Source organism: Ostrea edulis, chromosome 2 (assembly GCF_947568905.1).
Source record: "Ostrea edulis chromosome 2, xbOstEdul1.1, whole genome shotgun sequence".
NCBI lineage: Eukaryota > Metazoa > Mollusca > Bivalvia > Ostreida > Ostreidae > Ostrea > Ostrea edulis.
Genome location: NC_079165.1, coordinates 87,190,923 through 87,214,468, shown reverse-complemented (window position 1 = coordinate 87,214,468; position 23,546 = coordinate 87,190,923). Strand labels below are relative to the sequence as shown.

The following is a 23,546-nucleotide window of genomic DNA, read 5'->3' as shown; positions in this document are numbered from 1 at the left end:
CTTTCTTTTTCCTGGCTTATCCAGAGTTATCTTTCTTTTTGTTAGCTTTATATACTCACCTTATCCAGAGTTACCTCTCTTTTTGTTGGTGGCTTTATACACCTACATTGTACCTTATCCAGAGTCTTCTTTCTTTTTATTGGCTTTATACACTTACCTTATCAAGAGTTATCTCTCTTTGTGTCTGCCTTATATATTTACCTTATCAAGAGTTATCTCTCTTTGTGTCTGCCTTATATATTTACCTTATCCAGAGTTATCTCCCTTTGTGTCCGCCTTATACACTTACCTTATCCAGAGTTATCTCCCTTTGTGTCCGCCTTATACACTTACCTTATCCAGAGTTATCTCTCTTTGTGTCCGCCTTATACACTTACCTTATCCAGAGTTTTGTTTTCTTTCCTTTTATTAACTTTATACACTTACGTTATCCAGAGTTATTTTTCCTTTTGTTGGCTTTATACTCTCACCTTATCCATGATGTCAAATATCTTATTTACTCTCTTCTCGGGTGTATTTTCTTCTTCTGGAAGATTTACCATATTTCCCTACAATAAAATTTCCAGAGTATATATCATGAAAAAAAATCCATCATATTGCTGCATTAGATTTATGAACCCTTTAGTCCCTCCTCCCTGAACAAAAGTCCAGCTACCAGTATCTGAAACAACCTTCTGTGTTTGACTTGGTGCGTCCCATTTGAGAATTCCTCATTCTTGTAGAGACGTCACCAGTTGTAGGTGAAGTGCCACAAATTTTAACCTATGTATGGTACTGAACGCCGTAGCTGTGAAAGTTCTTTTTCGTGCCGAGGCCTACCATGACACGGGACCTTTAAGGTATTAAAGGTATCCGAAGGACCCGTGATCGACACTTCTAATGCCTCGCGCTTGGGGAAGTAACAGTCACTACCAATGTTAAACGTCTTGGGTTTGACGCGGCGTTGGGATTGAGAATCGAACTCAGGACCTTCGGGTTGTGAAGCAAGCACCCTAACAACTAGGCCTGTTGAGTTTGATGATTTAAAAAAAATGAACTCATTTAATTTTTTTCGATTCTACACTCTCCTATTACAAAGGACTTGTTCTCTCTCTCTCTTTTTTTTTTTTAAAGAAAAGTGAATTATGTTTTTGAGCCAAGTCTGAGTATTCGACCACGGTGAGTTACCATATGAACAGACAGATAGCCAGGCAGAAGCAGTCAGACATACGGCATCGGACAAACTTCGGTCAAAAATATCTCTTGGGCATTCGGCCCTAATACCATATTCATTCTATGATATCTACATATACAATGTACTCCTCACAACATCGATAAAGCATGTGAAAATACACGTAGTGCGAGATAGCTAGAAAAAGGCTAGTAAGGTATCTGGTGTGATTCCTGGTATAGCTCATCTCCTCAAGTGTATCATTGGGATACTGTCTGCTCTCCTCTCGTGACACAATATAATAGATAAGCTAAAATTCGAAGTAGAATTTATACAAGCTAAAAGTTCACGTATATTCGAAGATGGCTTTACCCAAGATATACCTAAGCTATAATTATGTCGATATTTTCTTTACAAGGCATAGTGAATAAAATCTAAAACTGAGCGAAGAGATTGATTGTGTAGAGATTGATTCTGTAGAGTTTGATTGTGCAGAGATTGATTGTGCAGAGTTTGATTGTGTAGAGATTGATTGTGTAGAGATTGATTGTGTAGAGATTAATTGTGCAGAGTTTGATTGTGTAGAGATTGATTGTGTGGAGTTTGATTGTGTAGAGATTGATTCTGTAGAGTTTGATTGTGTAGAGATTGATTGTGTAGAGATTGATTGTGTAGAGATTGATTGTGTAGAGATTGATTGTGTAGAGATTGATTGTGTAGAGATTGATTGTGTAGAGTTTGATTGTGTAGAGATTGATTGTGTAGAGATTGATTGTGTAGAGATTGATTGTGTAGAGATTGATTGTGTAGAGTTTGATTGTGTAGAGATTGATTGTGTAGAGATTGACTGTGTAGAGATTAATTGTGCAGAGTTTGATTGTGTAGAGATTGATTGTTCACAGTTTGATTGTGTGGAGTTTGATTGTGTAGAGATTGATTCTGTAGAGTTTGATTGTGTAGAGATTGATTGTGAATTCTTGGTGGTTCTGTAGAGATTGATTGTGTAGAGATTGATTGTGTAGAGATTGATTGTGTAGAGATTGATTGTGTAGAGATTGATTGTGTAGAGATTGATTGTGTAGAGTTTGATTGTGTAGAAATTGATTCTGTAGAGATTGATTGTGTAGTTAATTTGGTTTATGTGGTTCTGTAGGTCTGTTAATACATATAAATGTAGATCATTCTGTGTTGAGCTAAACGTCTCATTCATTAAGGACATATTAAACAACTTCATCTCGGGTCTACCGGACCAGGGTTCGTATTCCAAGATGTGTCCAGATTTTACAGGAGAGTAAATGGAGATTATAAAATATTTTTGTGAGGACTACAGCTGTGTATGCAGGCACTAGAAGCTATGTCCTACTCTCGACATTATAAGACATGATTGTGAGGACTACAGCTGTGTATGCAGACACTAGGAGCTATGTCCTACTCTCAACATTATAAGACATGATTGTGAGGACTACAGCTGTGTATGCAGACACTAGGAGCTATGTCCTACTCTCGACATTATAAGACATGATTGTGAGGACTACAGCTGTGTATGCAGACACTAGGAGTTATGTCCTACTCTCAACATTATAAGACATGATTGTGAGGACTACAGCTGTGTATGCAGACACTAGGAGCTATGTCCTACTCTCGACATTATAAGACATGATTGTGAGGACTACAGCTGTGTATGCAGACACTAGGAGCTATGTCCTACTCTCGACATTATAAGACATGATTGTGAGCTCTACAACTGTGTAGACCGGTTTACCGACGTGGAGCGTTGCAGTTCATACCCTCATGTATTTACAGAAACGAAAAAAATTTCTGAAGTACTCTTTTATGACGGTGCGTTGTACCCGATATAGTGGACAGAATCACAAAAGCGGAGGGGTAAGAAGAGCAGAAATGGAGGCGGTAAGGAGAGAGTAACAAGAGGAACATGGGCCTCATCACTCACCCGAGTCACCCAGGTCCTGCTGTTAGCTGGTGTGATTTTAAAAGATCTTTTTCTTTATTCCCATGAAAATTTTGACCCCATAGTGTGGCGCCAACCTATCCCCAAAGGGTCATGACATAACCATGATTAAAGATCACAAGGTCAAAAATCAGTGTAGGTTAAAAACTTTGGTACCAAAAAAGGTCTTGTGATAAGGTATGGACATATGAAATATGAGAACCATATCGCTCACTATTCAAAATCATCAACGAGATTAAAGTTTCGGACAAACAAGACAAAAACAATATGCTTCTCGACTTTAGTCACGAGGCATTAAAACCTGGAATCCACACAACGTCGGAACGTTTGCATTTTGATATGATTCAGTGTGGCCCTGCTATCCTTGAAAAGAATTTGCTTTGATTAATGCCCTATAGTATATTCCCATAGAAAACTTTGATCTCCTATTGTGGCCCCACAAACTTGATTTTGCACTACCGGAAGATTCTTGCATATCACTATGACTAATCACGGCCCTGCTGTTCTTGAGATGATTTTTAAAGCTGTTTCCCTATATATTCCCATATGAAATTTAGATCCCCTACTGTGACTCCACCCTACCCTCGAGGGCCACAATTTGAACAAGCTTAAATCTATCTGCATTACCTGGAGATGTTTGCTTATTAATATTACTCATCATGACCCTGTTGTTCTTGCAAAGATTTTTTTTTTAAATTTCCTCCCCTATTGTGGCCTCACCCTACCCCCCCCCCCCTACCCCTCTTTAAGGCAATGATTCGAAAAAATTTGAATTTACACTATGTCAGGAAGCTTTCAGATTTTCAAATTTTCTGACCCAGTGATTTTTGAGAAGGTTTTAAATTTTGCTTTTCGTTGCTTCCCCCTTTGAAGGGGATATGACCCTTTATCTAAACAAACTTGAAACTCCTTCACCCAAAGGTGATTTGTGCGAAGTTTGATTAAAATTTGCCCCGTTGATCTGGAGAAGATGATGGCAATATGAAAAGTTGATGACGATGACAACGACAAAAGACGCCGAACAAATTTCGATCAGAAAAACTTACTTGAGCTTCCGGCTCAGGTGAACTAAAACAGATACGAATAAACGGGTGAGGGTTGAAGAGAGAAAAAGGAGGGAGAACGACGGATAGCAAATGTCCAGGAGAGTTTTGACAATAGATACCTACCACCATTTTATAAATAGCGTCCACTATATCTAGTAGTTCTTGCCTTGTGATGAAACCATCGTTATCTAAATCATAAAGTTTGAAAGCCCCTGAAAAGAGAAGACCAATGTTGGATTATGATTTACAGACGTCATTTAACAATTCAAGAAAAAATCACCAAGAACACTGCTGATTACAAACTTTTATCTTTACAACATTTACCAGTGATAAGTTTTCATACTGCAACTCACTCACTCGCTACGTTAATCGATACTTAGACGCAAAAGAATTCTTTAAACTCGATCTCATAGATCAACTTCTGAGCTCAACTTAATAGATCAACTCCTGACTAGGTCGGGATTTCTCGAAAGAAACTTAAGTCAAAACTTATACTTTAAGTTTGAGATTTTTCTCATATTTTTACTGCTCAAATGAAAAGAAAACTCAAACTTCAGTTTGAGAGTTTTTCGAAAAATCCAAGCTGGGACTCATACATGTAGCTAAGTTCCCAGACTCGATCTTGTAGATCAGTTCCCAGACTCGATCTTATAGCTAAGTTCCCAGACTCGATCTTATAGGTCAGTTCCCAGCCACGATATCAAATGTCGGTTTCCCTACAATTTGTATTCAGACAGCTACTTTGGTTTCAGTAATCTTCGTCGATACAAATAAAAAAACTGGTTTACAACTCTTTGTATTTTGCAGGGCATATTTGAGGATCGGGTATCAATGTGAAATATTTTGTTCCTTGTCGAATCGTAGGGATGTAAATCCAACGGATCACAGTGACCACGAGAACAACCGTAAATTGACTGAATCCAGTCATCCTTATATGCTAAAGGATTAATGATTTAGAATGTGTGTACGAGGGCTGTTTGATTTGTTATGTGTTTTGTACGATATCTCAAAAGCATTCGACTCAAATAGTGAAATGAACACCACATCCCTTCAAAGTATTCTCCGCGGTTTCAAATACATAATTTGAATATCTGAATCCATTTCTGAAATGCGTCACAGTACGCTGATTTAGGTAGACCTCTGAGGCACTGACTGATGGCTGAGCCAAGGGCTTGTCGGGACTTGTAACGACGACCAGATAAGAACTTTTTAAGTTTTGGAAAAAGGAAAAAGTCGCATGGGACTAGATCTGGAGAGTATGGTGGGTGTGGCAAGACGGTAACCTTCTCCGACTTCAAAAATTGTTTCACAAACTCAGATGTATGTGATGGAGCATTATCATGAAGTTGATGAACATGCCTAAATTCTGACACAGGGCGTCGTTTATGATAATATTTCTTGAACTTTTTTAGTATAACACCTCGGTAATACCGACCTGTAACACTTTTACCCTTTTTTCCTACTGGTTCGAAATAGTGAACCCTTGTTTCGTCACCAGTAACAATGTTTGCAAATTGTCTTTGATTGAATTTGGGAAACATTTTGAGCAATTGCTTAGCGGTTTGTACTTGAACCCGTTGTGGTCATCTGTCAATATATGCGGTATCCATCTGGCAGAAATCTTTCGTACTTTTAAAATACACTTCAATATGTCAACAGCTTTGGCAATATCACGAATCGTGTATCTGCCATCACTTTCGATTATTTCTCTGACTTCTGAGACACTTGCCTTGCCTGTTACGGTCAAAGGTCGGCCAGATTTTGCTGCATCTTTGACGAACACTGTGCCAGTCAGAAATTTCTTTCTCCACCTATGAACTGTCTCATAAGATACCTTATCAGACCCATAAACTTCCCCCAATTCAGTAAAAATCTGCATTACCGAATGACCGAGTTTTGTGCGAACTTTTATATAAGCTCTGATTTCTTCAATATTCTCAGTTTCCCAACCATTTTTACAACAGCGGTCAACGACTGGCTCTATTGAAATGACTATAAGTTTGAAACTATGTGGAGCTGAAGGCTTGTGTTTATACCGTTGGAAAGGTATTGAATTGAGCTATTCAAGAGCATCATCATCCACGAAATCGTGCAAAGCGTTATCGCGCTGTAGTACAATACACATTACACATCAAGCAGCCCTCGTATTTCTAAGGAAATAAGTCATTGAAGAATTTAATGAGTTGCGTTTGGCCGTTTACGTCAGATCCTCTATGAAAACGCTAAAAAATGTGCTCACATTAAAAACATAATATTTCTTGTCAGTGCTGCGAATCACGTGATAAAAATTTGTTTCTTTATGTGACCGATGGACTCGCTAAGCAGTGAAAAGCAGTGGTAGGTGACCACGTAATCAAAACCTCGGGAAAGAATTCATGAAACGGTTACATACTCTCATAGAGTAATGTGGCTGCAATTCTGAGTCGTGTTCGTATAGCTGTTGCTTTCTAATGTTGGTGAAAGTTAATTGTCTAATACCCAATAGATCAACTAATCTGTAATAGTTTTGCTGTATTTATATATATGATTATATGATAAGTGGTACATGTAATAAAAACCCACGAAAAGTGTGCAAACAGGTGTGCACTTCAATATTCTTCGTAAAGCGAAAAGACTGGCATGTAAACAAATTCCTTTTGAAATCACGTGATTCACTACGTAACTTTAACGATAGTACATTGTACATGTATATCTTTCAAGTACTTTTGTCATTTGTAACTGTATATATATATATTCCTAGGTACTTCCGCTGCATTCTCTTTCGTTAGGATTTTATTGGATACATCAACCGTTGCTTCTCAGAACATACCATTTCATTAGTTGATTAGACACATACACGCCCCTTGTATTTCACATTAATGCCTATCAGGTATAGGTAATAAAGACTTAAGCGTGCTTACTAAAATAATCCAGATCGAAGATAATCATTAGCATATCGTCTATTAACAAAGTACACTCATAGATAGCTTTCTCAATAATTACAGATGATGGGAAAGAGTTTTCTTACATAAAAATTCAGAGGATGTGTTTAATATATGTGTCGGTCTGTGACTCTTTCCAGTCGATTTAAATACGATGACGTAGATAAATAGCCAGTAATGTCAGTTTCAATATCTTCCATCTCAACTAGCGGATAAGTTAATTATTTACTCTAGATTTACGTGTATTTTGTTTCGGAACACAAAAAAAAAAAAAACCTCGGCTTCCTGGGAAACTTAATAATAAATCGTCCATATACATTAATGCGTTGAATGCAACCTCGCTTATTATGGACGCTGTGATAAAACACGGTGTCTTTTAAAGACAAAACTCAGCGAAGTCCTGTCGCGGTGTATCTGATAGTAAGCAAGTAACAAGTGCTTGTATACTGAAAAGCTGCCCAAGTTAACGCAGAAAACGTTATCTCGTTGGACATACTATATACTACAACCGGGACGAAATCGGACATGAAATAATGGTTCCGATATTTCGTATTGGAGAAGATAACTTCACACAATGTTTTCTTATGAAACTTTTGAAACAATTATCAATAAGCATAACCAATATTGCATTTATTTTAAACTGTATTCAAGTGTTTTATCAACCCTCACATTAGTCTGAGTATGTTGTAAAAAAAAAAAAAAAACCGAAATGGAAATATGCAAACAAATTGCTGAATATTACATGCATTATATTGAGATAACAAAGATTCTACAGACTAGCCTACATGTCACGTGATATGAAAAGCATCAATTCACAGTTATCATCAAAAATGTTGGGCAAGTTTCATAAACAGGGCGTTAAAGTTAAACTTTCTAAATGTTGACCCTCCCAACATAGAACTGATAATATATGGTGTAAAACGTAAGCACATAAAACGTCTTCTGCTGATTCACAGACTACACTATAGGTTAATTTGTCAAAAACTGGTAGACAGCTGCAAAAAACCTTCATAATCTGTTTACAGCGTTTCATAACGACATAACCACGGCCTGAGTACAGCTAGGTCGCGACAGGGTATATACTTTAACATTAGACTGATTCCATGCGAATAGATTTCCCATACACATCAACGGCAAGACAGGACGCTGAGCTTTGTAGTAAATATCTGACCAGACGGGTCTGATGGACATAACGGGCCGCGGTGTTTGTAAGACAGAAGGCAGCGTATGTATAGGAAACCATGGAGAACTACTTTCCTAGTGAAGGTTGGGAGACGAGCCATAATGATGATTGACGATAATGATTATATCTCTCTATAAATATATCAATTATGATCACCTGCAAGCGGGTACAGAACGAACCGTACTGGCATTTTACACGAAAATGCAATATCTCTGAAAGTACCCATTCTGACACTAATTCTGTATTCTGGTGGTTTTAAAAAAAATCAAAGTTACATATAATAATTATCAAGATCCACTTCCGCATTAGAAACAAACTGCAAAGAGCCAATACACTTTTCGCTGTTTAGCTACGTGCACATGTGAAAATGAACAAGATATCTATAATTTCAAATTTCTAATTTATAGAAAAACGTTTTAAAGATTCTTTGGATTGATTTGTAATCGCATCATGACTGTTACAAAAATATCTCCTGATATCCTTGTGGTTGCAATCGTTTAGTTTTCGTGATGTTCTATGTATTTTATATCAGAATATATATCCTTAAAAACTTTTGGTCATCGTTAGAAAAAAATCCAATTTCAAGAGATGTAACAAACTGTTTTGATATGTTCTAAGGATTAAGTACAAATGTAATTGTATCAAGATTAGTATGTTTTATCAGCCCGTTATATCCCAAGATTTCATTTAAAATGTATATTCTTTAAAAAACGTATTAGTGCTACATGTAAATGAAACCGCTAGGCCTAGCAAATGTGGATATTTTAAATGAAACCGCTAGGCCTAGCAAATGTGGATATTTTAAATGAAACCGCTAGGCCTAGCAAATGTGGATATTTTAAATGAAACCGCTAGGCCTAGCAAATGTGGATATTTTAAATGAAACCGCTAGGCCTAGCAAATGTGGATATTTTAAATGAAACCGCTAGGCCTAGCAAATGTGGATATTTTAAATGAAACCGCTAGGCCTAGCAAATGTGGATATTTTAAAACGTCCACGTTGTATCCCCGTCTCTTAATTTCGTATTCTTTTTTAAGATTTATGAAATTGATCACTGTTCGTTAAATTCTCTTGTTCATGAGAACAGTATTTTCCTTTTGACGAACATGTCGATACGACACGTATGTCCCAAAATATACTTTTCTGACGGAAGGAGGGGAGGTTATTTTTTGTTTTGATCTGGATGACCAAGAAAATGTTTGAAGAAGTTGGATGCATTTGAAAATTCATTTGAAGCTACACACGAGGTCTACAGGATTTACAGTAACTATACTCACTCTCTAGTAAGTTACACACGGGGGTGTAGAGGATTTACAGTGACTATACACACTCTCTAGTAAGAAAGTGCAAAATGTACCCCTGGCAATATAACTTTTTAAACATTTAAAGAAAAAAAATCCAGGGTTTTGATATCGATTTATTTTCACTCAATTTGCGCAGGGAACACTGGTTCAATAAATCTTTACATTCATTCATTTACTCAGATAACAACCATTAACTCGTCCATACAGTGCCAAGCGTGAACATTGAAATAATGATGGCACTTTCATTATAGTCATGAAAATTAAAGATGATTTTTTTCTCTTATCTATAAATACAAAATATATGTAAATTGAAAAAATCCGTATCATGCTACATTTAACAAAACAAATCTAAGATTATGTGGCTCAATGGACCTTTTCTGTTTTATCTGTTATATATCACAGAAAGGTAAAGGTGTGATGTGGCCCACACAAACGTCTCCTGCAATATATGCATGCACGCTGTGCCCGTGATGACTAGTTCAACTTCCCGGAAGACAGTGACCTTGAACTGACCTTGGCAAAAATGCTGGGATGGCAGCTACATTTTAAAAATCATGATATTAGTGGCGTAAATAAATGGAAAATACTTACATTTAAGTTTTTCTTGCACACTTCCCCTGGAAGTAACGGATAAGGCGGTTAGAAACTCGTGAAACTCTATATACCCATCCCTGTTTTCATCGAACACATTGAACACGAAAGATGCAAATTTGCTGGGATCTCCAAAAGGGAAGAACTGCTTGTAGATTTTTGTGAATCCCTGGAAATACAAGAAATCCAATAGTATACAAATTTGACAGATACATTCTACAAGGGTTCCTTTTCAAATATTTATATTTTCTGCGGTTTTGCTTTTGATATCTTTACAAAATGTACTGATGGCTATTTCCTCATGAATGCGATGCATTGGTGAATATTGCGTATATATAAAGTTTGATAAATATAATACATGTACTTTCACTACTAAGAATTCTGAAATAAATGAAAGTAAAATACATGTAAAATATAAAAAATGAATTTCGGTTTTTAAAATACATGAGGGTATGAACTGTAACGCTTCACGATGGCAAATTTTCATGAAGCTAACAGGTTTCACAAAGTGCGCCCATGTGATGCGTCACAGTTCATACCCTCATGTATTTTCAAAAATGAAATTCATTTTTAAAGGTAAGAGAAAAATGACTGACTGGCAAGAGAAAAATCTTTCTAATACACGGATACAACAGATATGAAATAAGAAATTATTGTATTTTAAAAGTCTAGAGGATATACATGTATTCAATGTGTGAAAGTTATATACCTGCTTAACATTGTGAATGAATCAGGTGTGCATGTTCTGTTTCCCAAAACAAAATCTAGTTTTCTTTCTAAGCATTGAAGTTGTAAAATATGGTTCGTATCAGACCGGCATTGAAGCTGACATAGTTTTAAACACGGGCACTCCAGATCCTTTTTTATTTGGGCCTGTGGCAGCCCTTTTGGACGTCTAAATATTTTTCTTCGATAGCTTATTTCTGACCTTCAATACCTTAGTGGAAGGTCAAACTTCTAGATTCAAATTTCTAATGATAACTGATAAGTATTAAGTGATAAATTAGCTGATGGTGAACTCGGTTGCTAACAGACGACTAAGTGTTCTAAACAGATTCTACAAGAAATAAAGAAAAACAAAGACGGTAAGTTAGTGTTGGAAAAATCCCTGCTTCTGGGTTAATTGTTGTAAACTAAGTAAAGATCAAACAAGCCGAAATTCCCTAGCTCTGATAAAACTTTTAAATCAATTTTCGTTGGAATTTGCATTCATTTCAAGATGTACATACAATGGTATTAATGAGTCGGTATCTGTTTTCTATATATATATTTAAAAAAAACTTATTTCAACATGTTGCTTAGCACCGACATCCTTAATGCAGGGAGAAAATGAAAAGTCCTATATTTTATGCCTCCTATGAGAAGAAACCGTCCAGGCAGTAACAAATAACCAAACACTGTAATGCAGTTTTGTCGAATCTGTCATTTATTGAATGCCATAAGGTAAATTGTTAAGTAATATGTATAACAAACCGTTAAAGGGGATCACCTGAATAAACAATACCTGCTGAAACATGTACATAGGTGTCAGGTAAAGTGTGATCCCCCTTTGAGACTGACTAGAAAAATACATGTAGTGAAAGTACAATTACAAGTTACAGAGTACATGGAACATGCATACAATATATACATAAATTAGTTAATCCTTGGAGGAGTCCTATATTTTCTTTTCTTCGTGGTAAGAAGCTATATTCTCTTTTCGCATTTCAGACCACCAGGGTATATATGTTTTTATCATTATTATTATTATTTTCTATCATCACTTGTGTGTGATTTTTACGGGGATACTGTTTTATTCGACATTGAAATCTGACAGGCCACACATTGCATTGGACGAGCCTGGAGAATTGTGATAAGGAAATCCATTGTTTATGACATATTTGCGATATTTGTAAGTGCTGATATGAAAATTGCAATAGAATTGGTTTAAAGTGAACATGCTGCTTCGATGTCAGTTGCAGACTGCTTTTGTAGAGATTTATCGGTAAAGCTGAAATATGTTCTTTGAAGAGTAAAAGCTCGTGAATATTTTACTAGATTTTTAACTGAAAACTCCATATCATTGTGCATAATGATCTAATTCCCTCTAGTGATAGTCTCATGAAAAGGATTAGTACATAGTTGTTCTAAATCTTAAAACTTACAATCGGTTAGAGTTTGGAGCGCCATAGTGTTTCAAATTTCAATACTTACAATTGGTAAAAATCTTAAAACTTACAATTGGTGAGAATTGGGAGCGCCATAGTTGTTCTAAATCTTTTCAAAAACTTACAATCAGTAAATATTTTCAGACTACAAGTTTTCATAGTTTGAGAAATATCACAGATATCTTGTTCAATGGGTTTTAATTTCGAGGTAGAAGAGTTGCCTCCCTTAGTTGTAGATAGTAGACCTCTAATGTTCCTGGAGAATGTGAATTCAGGGGTGTTCCCATACCACGAAAACAGCGATAATTAGATCACACAAACATTAGTGATTTTACGGCAATCAGAAACATTCACATTGATCAAAGATTTGAAAAGACAAAGAGTTAGATGGTTCCTTTCGTAATCGCTGTTATGTTTTCAAGGAGGAACAACACACCAGAGAAATCTGATGTAGATGGAAGGTGGAGGATAAGTACAGTAATATTTTGAAATTGAAAAGTTGCAGATTTACCTTATTTAGTTAAATGTAAAGTCTTAGAAGAGAGCAATTTCGAAAAATTCAAATTCTCTGCTAGACTCGAACCCGCGGTCTCCACGTCAGTAGTCGACAGGTTAACCTACTAAGCTACCCAACTAGGCAATTCGCTTTTAAAGGAATATTGCTGATATCTATATTTTCACCCATGTTTCAAAGGGAAGTCAGTCATTTTGATGTGCTATTTCTCCTTCATAGTGTCAAGTCTTATGATTTTTTTTTTTTTTTTGATCGTAGCTTTTAATCACTGTTAACATTGCAAATAAAATTGTACTTCTGAAATTTATTTCGCTGCCGATAATAAATGCCTAACACTACTCATTTTTCAGCATAGCTTCCCTCCGGTGTAAGTAAAACATGAAGAAAACTTCTGTGTATAATTAAAACCAGAATGCTGCCGGTATTATGTCGCTCTGTTATCATTCACGAGCACTGTTGAGAGTACAACCACAAAAAAGAACATGTGCATGTGATCACTTTTGTGAGTACCATTAGTACACTCTTCCTGCTTCACGCTTTGGATCTGTCCTCCTTAATCACTTTACTACACGGTAAATTTACCATCTGAAGAGTCCTTCATGACTTACCTCCACTGTAAGTCCACCATCAAGGCAGTCATCTTATTAGGACCCCACACGCGGAAGCCCTGTTGGAATCACATTGCCTGTCCGTCCGTCTGTAAACACTTTTATTGGGGTGCTATAACTCAAACAATTTCCATCGTAATGTTTTAAAATTTTGCACAGAAATACTATACAATAAGAGAAAGATTTAGGTAAATAGATAATATCGTTATGCCTTTCTGTATGTGTTATCTATCGCGACACGATAGCTCAAATATTTTTCATCGTTAATATTTCAATTTTTTGCAGAAGGTTGATCTAAAGAGAAAAAACACCTATTAATTAAGGACCCGCATTGAGAATACAGAAGCCCTATAGTACCGGTAATCACATTGTCCGTCTGTCTGTCTGTCATCACTTCCATTGTAACACGGTATCTAGTATAGTTTACAACATAAAGTTGTCTATATCTTATACAAAGGGAGTTTACAATTCATTGAAGATACCTAGAGGTTTTGCTATCATGGGTTCAAGGTCACAGCAGTCCAGTTCGTAACTTTATTTTGATTTCATTATGACAAGATAAGTTAAAAGGGTTTCAACATAGACCTTTCATATTTTATACAAATGTATCGATGATTAAAGAAAAGCACCTAGTGATTCTACAATCTAATTAAAATCAGATCTTCTCTAACTGTTACATTTCTCCAGTGTAACGGTTAGAGAATTTAAGATCTGGTTTTAATTAGATTTAAGATTCTATATCCGTCTGTCCATGATCACTTACGTTATGACATGATATCTTAAATGGATTTCAAAATAAAGATTTTATATGTTATACGTAAGGTAGTTAACTATTAAAGAAATACATCTTTATATTTCAGAGTCATGAGGTCAAAGATCAAGGTCATAAAAAAGTTCATTTTCTTACTTCATCATGTTCATCGTGCTTTCATTGTAACACTTTAACCTGAAAAGTTTACAACATAGAGCTTTCGAAGTAGTTGACTATTCAAGACACCTATATATCTTGGTGTCATAAATTAAAATGTCAAGGTCACAATAGGTCTTCATTTCAGAATTTATACACTTTCATTGTCAATATCTTGAAAAGTTTAAAAACATACAGTTTTGATATTTTACAGAACGATAACTCTTCATCAAAAGAAAATACCTATAATGGACATCTATTTTTTCCGTCATCACTTTCGTTGTGACTTGATATCTTACGCATTATTAAATAAAAAGCTTTCATATTATATATAAAGATACATATAGATTATATAGTCTTCAGGTCAAATTTACAACAGACTATTCCCCTAACTTTATGACTTAGAACTTTCTGATTGAGTCAGTTTTCTAGTGTCCACTGTAAGTTTATCACCAACATGACTTATCTCTGAGGAAAGTCTACCATCTGTACAGTCCATCATGACTTACCTCTAGAGTAAGTTTACCATCTGTACAATCCTTCATGACTTACCTCTAGTGTAAGTTTACCATCTGTACAATCCTTCATGACCTACCTCTAGTGTAAGTTTACCATCTGTGCAATCCTTCATGACTTACCTCTAGTGTAAGTTTACCATCTGTGCAATCCTTCATGACTTACCTCTAGTGTAAGTTTACCATCTGTGCAATCCTTCATGACTTACCTCTAGTGTAAGTTTACCATCTGTACAATCCTTCATGACTTACCTCTAGTGTAAGTTTACCATTGGGACAGTCCTTTATGACTTACCTCAAGAGTAAGTTTACCATTTGTACAGTCCTTCATGACTTACCACTAATGTAAGTTTACCATCGGGTCAGTCCATCATGACTTACCAAATGAGTAAGTTTACCATTTGTACAGTCCTTCATGACTTACCTCTAGTGTAAGTCTACCATTTGTACAGTCCTTCAAGACTTACCTCTAATGTAAGTTTGCCATCGGGACAGTCCTTCATGATTTACCTCTAATATAAGTCTACCATTTGTACAATCCTTCAAGACTTACCTCCAGTGCAAGTCTACCATTTGTACAGTCTTTCATGACTTACCTCTAGTGTAAGTTTACCATCGGGACAGTCCTTCATGAATCCTTTGTACCTATTATAGAAATGTTAATAATTTCAGTATACAATGTGGTAAGAAAATGTGATCGTGAAATTACATACAGAGATATCGCCCCACATGCCTACTTATTCTTTCTTCTCCGCCTAACTTATGAGCGAAAATTGGCACATGATACCAACATCTGGTTGCATCTATTCTATAGAAATCGACTTGGGTCTTTTTCAGAGAAGAGTTTAACTTAGATGAAATTGGTCATATTGACCTTATTTCAGTTTTAGGAACCATTTCATTTAACGTTTTAGCCTTTTTTATCAAACTGGTTCCCCTTTAAAATACATACAGAGATTTACTTACCAGTTTTGAATTTCTTTTTCGGAGACTGAAAGAAAAAGCAAACGATGTTAAGTCACTTTGTGATACGGTGTCAAGTTAGTATGTGATAAAGACATATGTGATTCGAATGAAGCAAAAAATGCCTCGGAAAGCCACTTCACCGCAAGACTTCTGCGTGTCATTTGTACAAAGTGTATCATTGATACCTATGGACATAAATCAGAGATGACAGGACGAAAAGTGATTATTAGATATTCTTTTAAAAATCGTATCACCTTTTTCTAATCACCTTTTCAGATGATACAAGCGGTGAAGAATTTTCTGAGTCTTGAATCGATGACGATACAATGTCGTATAAGGATGAACTTTGAAAAAACCTGTCGGCGTCTCCTTTTTTTTGCATTGGAACTTGGTTCTGATCGTAAGTTTATGCCTACACTAAGTAGTTCGTTAATTATTTCTAATTTGAATGAGTAAGGAGTTCATGTAAATGTAATCTCTGTGTTATAAAACAAAATCGTCACAGTCATATTTTCCTTCATTTTGTTCTTTGATCACAGAAAATAAAAATCTGTTGAATCTTTCTATTTCAGCTTTACATGGAAATACACGTCCGTGTTTGCCTCACTCTTCTTTTTTTTTTTTTTTTTCTATGCGATTGGCTACGGTTCGTTATCTCCACTTTTCATAAATTGAATTACGAAATTTATTAATTACGAAAACAATTATAGACAACGAGTGATTGATTGATAGTATTTTGTTTAACGTCTCTCTCGAGAATTTTTCACTCATTTGGAAACGTCGCTATTGCCGGTGAAGGGCTGCAAAATTTAGGCAGGCCTACGCTTGGCGCTTACGGACGTTGGACAGAGAGGGATCTTTATCGTGCCACATCCGCTTGACACGGGGCCTCGGTTTATGTGGTCTCATCCGATTAAGGACCGTCCCATTTAATTGGATCTTACGACAAGCAAGAGGCACTGGAACCTATTCTAACCCAGATCCCCTCGCCAAAACTTGGATATGATACAATGAAGATACAAGGATAGTAGATTTTTGTCTGTCAGGAAGACTAACACATGTTTGACCTTCAAAGAAACGTTCCGAAAAGATCGACACAAGTTTGACTTTCAAATATCTGACCTTAAAACAAACGTTCCAAAACAATCGACACATGCCTGACCTTCAAATGTCTGACCTTCAAAGAACCGTTCCAAATCTAACAAGAATGCTGACATCTATCTTCAAATAAACATTCCAAATCATCCAAGAAAACCGACACACGTTTTACCTATGAATAAATGTTCCAAATTGTTCAAGAATGTCGACTCATGCCTGACCTTCACATTTACGTTCGTCGTGTGTAAAGAAAGAGGTAACATAGTAATATAAGTAGATTGATACTAGCCGAATTTATCTCTAATCCTGACCGTAAAGGTGAAATTCATACACAAAACTAATTATATCAGTAACGAATCCGGAATTAATTATGCACGAAGTCATAAACACAAGAATTCCCCGCCATTTTATTTCAAGCTGGCACAAAGATCATTATCTTTTTAAGCTGTTTGATAGTATATGTCGTACCTTCTTCTGATTTGCCAAAAAAAAAAATGACCTTTCTTTGCGAGAGATTATATATTTGAAAAACCTTGACACTGTGAAGACGAAGCCGCACAAGTGCTCTAAAACGCAATTCAAGGTAGATGAATTATTATACAGGCTTTTATTTCGTATCACCTGCAGCCAATGCGAGTAGCACATAGCATGAAAAGGTGAAGATAACGAGCGGTGATCAAAGTCATAATCCCATAAAGAATACAACATTAAGAGTAGGACAAACACGGTACCCTGGAAACACCAGACATGGGACCACGTGCCGGGTGAGTAAGCATTCCCTGCTGACAGGCCACACCCATCGTGAGCCCTCTATCTTGATCAAATAGAGTACTACGTAGTCAACATCAGTATATAAAGAACGACCTAACAAATGGAGCACGCCAGCACAGCAGTCGATCTAATGACAGGTTGTATTTGCAAACAAGTGTTTTTGCCTTCAAAATTTTTCCAAATAGTAATGATAATCATTCATAATGAATGCGATGTAGATGTGAGCAATGCGCGTATGAATTTTGATAAATATAGTACGTCTATTTTAACGTATGAGCATTGTGAGAGAATGAAAGTAAATACATGTATAAGAAATAAATTTCATTTTTAAAACACTTGAAGGTATAATTGCGACGCTTCACGTGAGCGCGTTCAAAAATGAAATTCATTTTTTAAATGTGTATATGTGGTATCAACCATTTCTAAGATTTATCAAGCCAAGCTTTTTTGGTGTTTCTGTATGTACGTTCATAAAATTCAGTCTAAGCGCAGAAAAGGAAGAAATATGTCTAGATGTACTTTAGATTCATATCAATATAATGTATGTTTTGACGAGCAGCTCATTGGCGAGACATTATATCACAGAAAAAGCAATATTTCCCTGTGGTGCACGAAGAAAATGTCCAGTAATGACACTTAACAGCGATATTCGGATTATTTGACGCGGATGGATACATGTACATACTATAAGGAAAAAGCATTAATACAGTCTCGTCGCCTGTTTGTATCATTATACGCCGTAATGAAAATGATCTTCTTTAGCCGATGAAAAGCGAGATATGGTACGACAGACTCCATTCCTGGTAAATTACCAGTTTCTGGCGTGCCGGGGTTTCTGTAGACATAACACCTGGCGAATGCACTGTATGCATATCCAGATCACATGTCTAAATACACTCAACAATGAAACATCGTAAATAAAGTATATCTTCTCAGAATAGATACGCGAAGAGACGAGCGGATTCAGATCGAACGCAGCACATGTACACGACCGTGTTCGTCATTCCGCCTTCTGACGACCATTGAGCGGCAGTTGGCGAGGTTTACAATAACAGAAAACACGTGCGATGTTATACAAAATACTGTGTATTCAAGAATACCTGGTAGGGGCACAAGCATGTGTCTGACTTATATTGGGCTTGGTTCTTGTGGTAACACAACTGAGTATATATACATGTTTCAATCGATCTATTGATTAATTGATTGGTTGTTCAATAAATCGAAGTACATCTCTGAAGTATTTAAAAGGTAGAAGTTATCACCATCGTTCGTGAATCCGCCACCCTCCAAGGACCCTCAATCAAATCAACAACTCAAATTATATGCCAATAATCTGTTTTGTCGAACGTTGCTATTTTGTGGATAAAGAGATACCACGTGGTATTTATAAGTTTAAATTGATTATTACACAACGAGATTGGACGATGAAGACGTCAAAATCAACTTTACTTCCTGAAATGAATGTGGAAACCAACTACATTTTGTTACATTTCTAGATCTGGAAAGGTCCTATATATATATATGCTCTAAGATCCGTACTTGAATGCAAGCGGAAGTAAAATTATACACGCACCGTTCGCCATGAACATACATGTACCAAGCCCTGTATTCGATATCATAAAGTCAGTAAATGGGATTATCGATACCGAGTTCTTTGATCAATCACGTCAAACCCGAGTGTCACTTATTTCTATGCTTTTCCGCCATTTTGTTTTGGCGGATTGATTTGGTGTCATATGTCGCACTCACAAAAATTAATAAGTAACAGGGCTTTGGTTTTGGGTGATTGTAGTATAATAATTCAGTTCCATCGATTGTAGGTAATAGCAAATTACCATCAACAAACCCATGTTTTTTTCCAATGTTAGGTAACTTATTTGCCATTTTAAAAATGTTATTCTAGGTTTATGGTTCGACATTAGGAAAGCCCATGTATCAATAATGATTTTATTTCGTGTGGTTAGAGTTACATTAAATCAATGATCTTATCTAGTTACGTAAAATCCCACACACAGCTAGGAACTTAGTAATTAACTTAGTAATTAACGGCTGCAAGTACCAGGAGGTGCACTGTCATTTTGATTTTTCATGAAGTGAAAAACGTGGTTTTTAAATATTTTCTAAGTTGTGGTGAGAAGCGTGCTTACATGTATCGGCATTTTATAGCTTTTAAATGAGTGAGAGATTGTACAGCTTTTGTTTTATAAGTTCATAGCCTGCTGAAGGTGGCATCACTAAAGTAATTATAGGAGTAGTGAAAATAGGCAGGTGTTCATAAGTGTCATGAATCGTCTTCCGTAACCTGGTTGATCACGTGTTCTAAAAAGGGCCGGGTTGTCTACGTTTTTAAATGATTGAGGCTCGATTCCTTAAACTGCACCATACAAGCTGGGATTCTTTTCAGAATCATCAACAACTCACAAGAGTTTCGGCGTTTGATAAACACGTGTTTGCCTTTAAAGGAAAATAAAACTAGGGAGATTCGCTGAAATTTGCTTTCTGGTCTGTAGGAAATTCATCAGCAATTTGAAATCATTATTAAGTAAAAAGACAGCGGCAAGGAATGATGTTGATTAAGTACAGCACAATATTTGTTTTAATTTAAAATAGAATGTGTATTAAAAGAGAAGTCTCCCCGTGGTGGCTGTAGCCCGATGCTTACTGTAATAGAGACTGAATGTACCCCGTGTACACGATCAACGAGAAGATGATAGGCAGTCTTTTGAGAGAATTTTTCCACAACTATCGCTCTGTGTGTTAAATCAAACTTTAGATTTTCGAAACTTTCTCCACACAGATAATTACTCGGCGTGCAGAAAGGAAAGATACATGTCGTTTTAATTTGCAGTTAATCAAATTAAACAGTTCAAAATAGATCAGATCTGTTCTGCAAATTCAGGAATGAATGTGGCTCATCACCAACAACAACCGAGAATTGGTCGGCGCTATTGGTTTGGCAGACGACAAACTTTGACGAATTAACTACATGCCTTCACGCGCATTCCAGCGGAGATGCATGCATTATACTTGCAACATGTGTTCTCTGACCACAATACCCAACACACTGCAATATCAGTACTTAAGAAGCACGGCACACGCATCGCTATACTCTACAGAGGTCACACCGGGTTCTTGACCACTGCATTTACGTTAACGGAGAGAGCACGTCAGCCCAGTACGGGATATAATTCTAATCACTAATTATGTGTAGGGTATCTGAATTATTCAGACAACGGATAATGACTTTTGAAGTCGATTCTGTAATCACTAACATAATTCTGATGTGTATCTCATTTGATTACGAAGAGAATGTTGAACACTTTGGCCCAGAATCCAACTTAACACATGAATATATGTATACATGTATATATATATATATATATATATATATATATATATATATATATATATATATATATATATATATATAATTTCCTCACTAATGCATCACCATTCATAAATACAAAATCACTCGAAGTTTAGCAAACTTAATGCATTTGATATCAGAATTTGTTCAGTGTCAAATATCGAGCATGATTATTACAATTAACGGAAATTCTGGAACAAATGGACCTAAGTTGAAATTGGGAAAATCCCATATCAACAGATATCAAATAAATGCTGTGAAATCGATATTCTGGCAGAAGCGGGGATACGTTTGATTTTCTATTCAAAGAGAATCCAAGTCACATGCTCCACACTTTTATGCAGTAAATTCCTTTTCATTGATCAAAGAGTAGGCAAGAACAAAGACCTAATCAGACAAGATGAATTTATAGCGCTGTACTTACAGTAAGTCTTGCGTTTTAAGTCCTCCACCTCTTCTTGTTTTAACTTACTGTTCTTCTTCCCCATGTTAATTGATGTGAAGTTGCATACGAGAAATGTGTAAATATCCCGATTCTAAATCCTCATTTTTGAATCATATCTTGGGTACGGTTTTCTCTTTTTTTTTTCGAAATCACTACTGCTGATAGTTTACATCCCTGCAGCAACATGTAGGCACAATAAACATAACATTAGGCACGTGAAATTGTGAGAGCCTCTCGATGTAAGCACTTTTGTATATTGGCGAAAACACAGAATCCGTCAAATCATTCCGAAAGTCAAGTTGCTGCAGCTGTATATATGGAACATCTTTGAGTGAACAGTCCCGAGGGGTTATGAACGGCAATAAAGTCCGCGCCAATTAATGTAGAATTTCTTTTATATACGAGGAAAGTTTACGATCGATCAGAGCAAGCCGTATTATTATTTAATCACGATTATCTTGAAAAATGATGTCATTGCATGCATAGCGAATTGACCCAGCCAATGGAAAAAATTCAATTGCAGAGCAGAAGGCTAAGTACCTTCAGCGCGGCCGCTTTCATTTTGCGTCAGAATTACTTCGACTTTACCGACCATCGTCATTTATTAGGGACATTTTACGTACATTACTTATCTTTACTATTAACGTTTAATTATCTATTTCTGTATTATTAGTTCATTACCAGTAGAAGTTTCTCCGATACGTATTTAACGATAATGACACACCAATCCCTCGGACAGGATACTTTGGACGGGTTTAATCAACATCTGATCTGGATTTTTGGTCAAGCTTTGAGTATATCTAACATCCGATAATGTCATAAATGGCGTATACCTCGTGCTTAACCATATTGAAGTTCAGAGGAGAAAGAAAAACGTTTTTATCTATCGGCAACCCCGCTAAAACGTAATAAACAAAGAATAACACGCAAGAACTCTACAAAACGAACATTTCATACTAGTAAAGTCGCGAGAAACCGGATCTTAATTGGTTTAGTAACTTATAAACAGAAATCATTAGTAAAGTCGCGATAAACCGGATCTTAATTGGTTTAGTAACTTATAAACAGAAATCATTAGTAAAGTCGCGAGAAACCGGATCTTAATTGGTTTAGTAACTTATAAACAGAAATCATTAGTAAAGTCGCGAGAAACCGGATCTTAATTGGTTTAGTAACTTATAAACAGAAATCATTAGTAAAGTCGCGAGAAACCGGATCTTAATTGGTTTAGTAACTTATAAACAGAAATCATTAGTAACGTCACGAGAAACCGGATTTTAATTGGATTAGTAACTTATCAACAGAAATCATTAGTAAAGTCACGAATCTTAATTGGTTTAGTAACTTAATCAAAACATATATAACTAGTAACGTCTAGAGAATCCGGATCTTAATTGATTTAGTGACTTATTTAAAACAGATATCACTAGTAGCGACATGAGAAACCGGATCTTAATTAATTTAGTAACTTATTAACAGATATCATTAGTTACGTCACGAGAAACCGGATCTTAATTGGTTTAGTAACTTATCAACAGATATCATCAGTAGCGACATGAGAAACCGGATCTTAATTGGTTTAGTAACAATCAACAGATATCACTAGCAACGACACGAGAAACCGGATCTTAATTGGTTTAGTAACAATCAACAGATATCACTAGTAACGACACGAGAAACCGGATCTTCATTGCTTTAGTAACAATCAAAAGATATCACTAGTAACGACACGAGAAACCGGATCTTCATTGCTTTAGTAACAATCAACAAACACAGTATAGCAGTGACGACATGAGAATCAGGATTTGTGTAATTGTTGTTGATTCGTTAAATCTTGTGACATTACTGGTAAAATATTGTTGACGTATTTTGTTAAGGCTCGGGATAGAGACGCCTGGAGATCTTTTGTCGGTGGCCTATGCCTCAGAGGGGAGGAGGGGGAGGAGGGGGTGGGGAGAGGGGGAGGGGGTGCAAGCATAAGTAAGTATCCAAGTCTGGTGAATGATATTTTGTTTCCACACAATAGTGTATCATTCCATGTGG

The 23,546-nt window shown here is 36.2% G+C and overlaps 1 protein-coding gene and 1 long non-coding RNA gene across 2 annotated transcripts in view; one reads left to right on the top strand and one right to left on the bottom strand.

Annotated features, from left to right (window-relative positions):
- The window catches only part of LOC125680823 (neuronal calcium sensor 1-like), a 23,713-nt gene extending 1,711 nt beyond the window's left edge, over positions 1-22,002 (bottom strand). Inside the window, exons 1-6 of the mRNA XM_048920593.2 lie at positions 21,483-22,002; positions 15,823-15,847; positions 15,453-15,501; positions 10,166-10,334; positions 4,289-4,377; positions 471-548 (exon numbers count right to left, since the gene is read on the bottom strand). Coding sequence (XP_048776550.1) covers positions 471-548; positions 4,289-4,377; positions 10,166-10,334; positions 15,453-15,501; positions 15,823-15,847; positions 21,483-21,546 — 474 coding nt within the window. The 5' untranslated portion in view covers positions 21,547-22,002. The remainder of the gene's footprint in view (positions 1-470; positions 549-4,288; positions 4,378-10,165; positions 10,335-15,452; positions 15,502-15,822; positions 15,848-21,482) is intronic.
- LOC130051946 (uncharacterized) lies at positions 15,648-17,117 on the top strand. Its single transcript, XR_008800227.1, has 2 exons — positions 15,648-16,222; positions 16,395-17,117. It is a non-coding gene; the product is annotated as an uncharacterized LOC130051946 (long non-coding RNA).
- Positions 22,003-23,546: the final 1,544 nt, after the last annotated feature.